Genomic DNA, 4,984 nt, shown 5'->3' with positions numbered 1-4,984 from the left:
AATTATTGCTATTTATTTATTTATTAAAGTTATATTTGTGTAAATTTATAAATTACTAAACGATTTTTTAAGGAAACCCTAAGGGTTCAAAACTAAGAGCTAGCCTAACTAAAGAAAAAAATTATGATGTATCCTTACTCCTTAGGACACATGTTTTAAAGATAAATAATAAACGTAATTGCATACACGTTATAAAGATAAATAAATATAATTAACTTTCCATCTAATCCCCTTTACCTAAATCTATGCAAATTACGACCTAATTCCGGTTCTTACAAGTTAGCAGGTATATAATTAGGTCAAGTTAGCAGTATTAGTGTATTGCTATACCGGGTCCACTTAAAAAAAAATAATGGCAGGTTATCTTCATGAGAGTTTAATCCATGAAATTCTATCTTGGTTACCCGTAAAATCGTTGTTGCGATTCAAAAGTGTTAGCAAATCATGGTACGCAATTATCACAAGTCGATGTTTCATACGCAAACATGTACGACACAAGCACGAACCTCATGGCGATCATTCAATTGCCCAATATTTCAAAATGCAAGCCAAGAAGCTAAAGTCAGATGTGTCGTGGGTAATTAATACCCACGACTCAGATTGTGACATTCATGTCTTAGGTAACGTATTTCCTTGTGTTAATTACATTTGCGGTCCATGTGATGGGATTTATTTTATGTGCAAGTGCAAGGATGGCAAACAATATTATTTGTGGAACCCGTGTCTGAACGAGGAGAAAAAGTTGCCACCAATAATTAGGAAACCTAATATATTTGATAAGAAATATAATATTGGTATTGATATTGGTTTTGGGTTTGATCCTGTGACTGAAGATTACAAGGCGGTTGTTATTATTAAGTACCGAAACAATGATCGTCCTCCTTCGTCAATCATGGTTTACTCACTAAGGAAGGATTCCTGGTCATACGCTGGAGATTTATCGAAAAGTTACTATTTGCAAGAGGCAAAATGTTATGCTTTCGTTAATACAAGTTATTATTGGCTTGGGAAGCATGTCTACATGTCGCACGCAATATTGTCGCATGCATACGATGTGATCATTGTTGTCGACTTGGTTACGGAAGGAAGCCGAGAAATAGGACTACCGGAGATGCGTATGAAAGGTCCAATGACTTGGGACTCGTATTCAGAATGTCTTATGGTATACCACGGTTCAATTGCTTTGGTTGCTCTTTATGTTAAAGAGAACAATTTCGATATATGGACGTTGAGTGAGACGACGTCGTCTTGGAGCAAGGAATTGACGGTAAAACTTGATTTTTCGATAAGGATACCACATGGTCAGTATTGCGTCAATAATAATATGGTGTTATTCCAAGCCGTAGGTCGTGGAATAATCTTATTTGATCCTGATTCGAATGAGTTTTGCGTCATTATTTGTATTAATACAAAGGCGCCTTGGCCTGATACAAATAATACCGTCTTTGTATGCATGAAGAGTCTGATACCGATTAACGATAGGAAATTTTGGGAGTGAAGCCGGCCAGAGGGGTGAAAATTCAAGCTTAACGAACGTGTCGGACAATTTCCAATGGATTAAGTTTTTGCTCAATTCCTGATCTTCCTTAAAAAGCAAAATACTTGTATTATACAGTAATATACTAATATGTTATGATTTCACTATTTGCATGGTGTGTTTTTAGCCGGACAAGTTTTTTTGTTAGGAACTAATTCATTTATAATACAAATATCGAAGATTAATTAATCAATAATTAAATCATGTTAGAATATAAAATCAATCACGGAATTCCAATCAACAATCATCAATCTAGCTAGTAAAAAGATAACAACTGTAGGTTTCCACATCAACTAAAAAACATCAAAATGGAGATTAATCGCGTTGACGATATATAAGGAACTATTGTTATTGATTATTGACGATTGAATATTATTGTAGAACGTATGTTTTATACTACGGAGTATATATTTATAATTGAACTAGTTTAGGACCCGTGCAAAGTTGCACGGGCGTGTATAGATTGTATATTTAAAATTTTCCGTAAATTCTTAGATTTACAACATTGTTTTGGTTTCTTATTTGAAGTAATTGATTTCCCATATGTTACATGGAAATTATATACTCCCTCCTATTCTTAATAACCCTCCCCTTTTATGGAGGGCACGAGAATTAAGGGAGGGGAGTATTATATGGTAAAGTATTGTAGTGGGGTAGGAGATTGGAGAGAGGGAAGGTATTGTGTGATTAAAATAAGTATTGTTGTAGGGTAAGGTGATTAAAATAAGATAAAGTATGAGTATTGTGGGGTATTGTTGTGGGGTGGGTGATTAAAATAAGTATAAAAGTTTGCCAAATAAGGAAATAGAGAGAGTATTGTGAATAGACGAAAAAGGAAATAGGGAGAGTTATTTAGAATAGGAGGGAGTACTTGACAATTACAATTACAAATACAATACTTCTATAACAGTATAATCTACATATTTAAATTATAGTATTAATTTTTTTTTTCAAAATAACATTAGTATTAAGAGAGTATTAATTGTAAAAACATAGTTATACTCTTGTTGTATATTATGCTTACACCCGTCGTATCTCATATCTTTGATTAGAGCATGCATATGCCGACATGTTTACACCTATGTTAAAGCATGTTAATAATTTCAAATATCGGCAAATTTTACCATATAGGATAAGTTTTGAAATGTTTGCATAAAAATTAAAATTAAAATGAGGACAAAATAAAAAGTAGAATTACGAATTAAGTCAAAACAATATCAGTTAACGTATACACTTGAAAACTTGCTATAAAAGGAAAGAACGCTTATGAGTTACACATTATGATATCTCTATAAATTATTTTATATTTGATATACTAATCAGTATATGTAAATGATCATAATAAAACCTCTCTGATCTTTTGAAATTATTTTACGACCCGTTAATCGCGAAACATATTTGGTCTTTATGTCCCATAACATTACTCGTGTCTCATATCTTTTGATGTACACATTCAAAAGTCATAAACAAAGTTGAATTTATTTTTTAGTTTCAAGGTATTCAATATTTGACTGGTAGAAATTGGTACAAAATCAATTTAAAAATCAATTTGAGGTTCATTTTTGTTAACATGGTGGGCTCATTTCATAGCTAATATTAGTCGTGTATGAGTTAGTAGATATAAATTTGATGATCATTGTGGGCCAGTTGATTAGTGGGCTAATGAATTTTGCTAAAATTGTGCTTAGTATGAGGTGAGTATTTAGGCGGGAAATTAAAAAAGATATTTATGGTTTGTGTTCTATTATTTATATGAAATAAGAAATTGATCACTTTTATCAATGTAAGTAGAATATAGACTGGTAAAAGTGACCAATTTATAAGAAATAGTGAACATTATGTGTAAAAATGATTGTTTTTTTTTTAAGTAGTCACTGTTAGTAAACAAAATAGTGGTAACTTTTAATATCAAAAGCTAAATTTTTACCATAAAATGGTCATTTTTATGTAGTCTCGCCATATTAGGGTATCATATCATAGTATAATTTGTGATTGAGAATTAGGCCATTGAAACTCTAGAGTGTAAACTCTAGAATTAGGCCATTCATGTTCGTTAACCTTAAATATATATCCAATCAAAACTCTTTAATACATACCCTTTAATCCTTTATTAATGTTTAAACAATGTCAACCTACTCATAATCAAATTTCATTCGTATAAATTGCATTAACTAATAAAATTTTTTGAGGAAAATCGGAGATAGTCTCTAAAGAAGTTATTGATATAACATTGTAATCATTTATCGTTTTCATGACCATTATATAATTATATTGTTAATCATGACTTGAAATGACTCTTTAACTTTGTATATATATTCTTATAATAAGTGTACCCATTTTATTTTTAACCATGTATTCATCTGTTTTATTGCCCGTGGTATTATTTTGTATTATAATTATAAAATAAGCTCATAATAAATTTATTATGAGACATTCTCTAAAGACATTTACCCAATGCTTCTCAAATTCAATTTGTTAGTTGTTAGATTATTCAACTTACTCGTGCAAGGAAAGGGGAGATGCTATAATAACATGATAATCGAAGATCGGCAACAAAACATTAAGTTCATAGTAACAAAAAATTAATCAAGATACTATGTCAATTGTTATTGTTTTATTAATTAGTATAGATAGTTAGATTGAAAGTTATGAACACTTCAACATGATTGACCACTTTAACAAATGGCTATTCACACCGGTTTAAAAACATAAAAGGAATGATTTTGAGACTAACAATTATCTAAATTGCATGATTAAACAATATTGTCTAATCGAGTAAAAACATGATGCTTAAAAAATTTAAATTCATGCCATCAAACAATTGTATATACTATATAGGATATGAAAATTATTTAAAAAAACCACAAAATTCTAAAACTAATTATGATATTATGGAGACCTTAAAATATAGAGAAGTTAGTAAAAACAATAATAAAATATGGTGGTATCAATTTTCGTAATTGCTAAATCCTACACACCTTTTTACTAAATCCTACACATTTTACCTCTTTTTTCCAACACTACCCTTGCTCTTGAAAAATGAAAAAAAAAAAATCACCGTTCTCCTCCTCAAAACCTATTCAATTTGTCAAAATTTGACAATTATGAACATTAATTCGCACCTATCTCAAGCAATTTTTACGTTTATTATAAATTTCATCGTTATTCTTCGTTTAATTGATTGAATTAATGTTTATTTTCTAAAAAAATAAGTTTCCTTTTTACAAATAGGGTTTGTGTGGTGGAAGGGGTGGTGGTTATGGGTAGTCAGCGTCGTTGTAGACGGTGGCTGAAGAGGAGGGCGGTGTCACGACGGAGTCTGAAGGCGAGGGCGCGGTGGATGTAGGGTGGGCTCGGTTTGGCCGCCGGATTCAAGGGAGGAAGGAGATGTACACAGGTTGACGGTTCTGGAGCGATTGGAGGTTAACGGTTCTGGGTGGTCGGATC

General features: G+C 31.4%; 1 protein-coding gene across 1 annotated transcript; it reads left to right on the top strand.

Annotated features, from left to right (window-relative positions):
• Positions 1-352: 352 nt before the first annotated feature.
• LOC141599775 (F-box/kelch-repeat protein At3g23880-like) lies at positions 353-1,498 on the top strand. The gene has a single exon (XM_074419883.1). The coding sequence runs from the start codon at positions 353-355 to the stop codon at positions 1,496-1,498; it is 1,146 nt and encodes a 381-aa protein (XP_074275984.1).
• The last annotated feature ends 3,486 nt before the right edge of the window (positions 1,499-4,984 follow it).

The sequence above is a fragment of the Silene latifolia genome, chromosome 9, assembly GCF_048544455.1.
Source record: "Silene latifolia isolate original U9 population chromosome 9, ASM4854445v1, whole genome shotgun sequence".
NCBI lineage: Eukaryota > Viridiplantae > Streptophyta > Magnoliopsida > Caryophyllales > Caryophyllaceae > Silene > Silene latifolia.
Note: the sequence above shows the minus strand (reverse complement) of the source record. Positions and strands in the feature narration are given on the sequence as shown.

Coding starts and splice junctions, on each gene's coding strand:
- LOC141599775 (XM_074419883.1), top strand. CDS start 353: ATGGCAGGTTATCTTCATGAGAGTTTAATCCATGAAATTCTATCTTGG.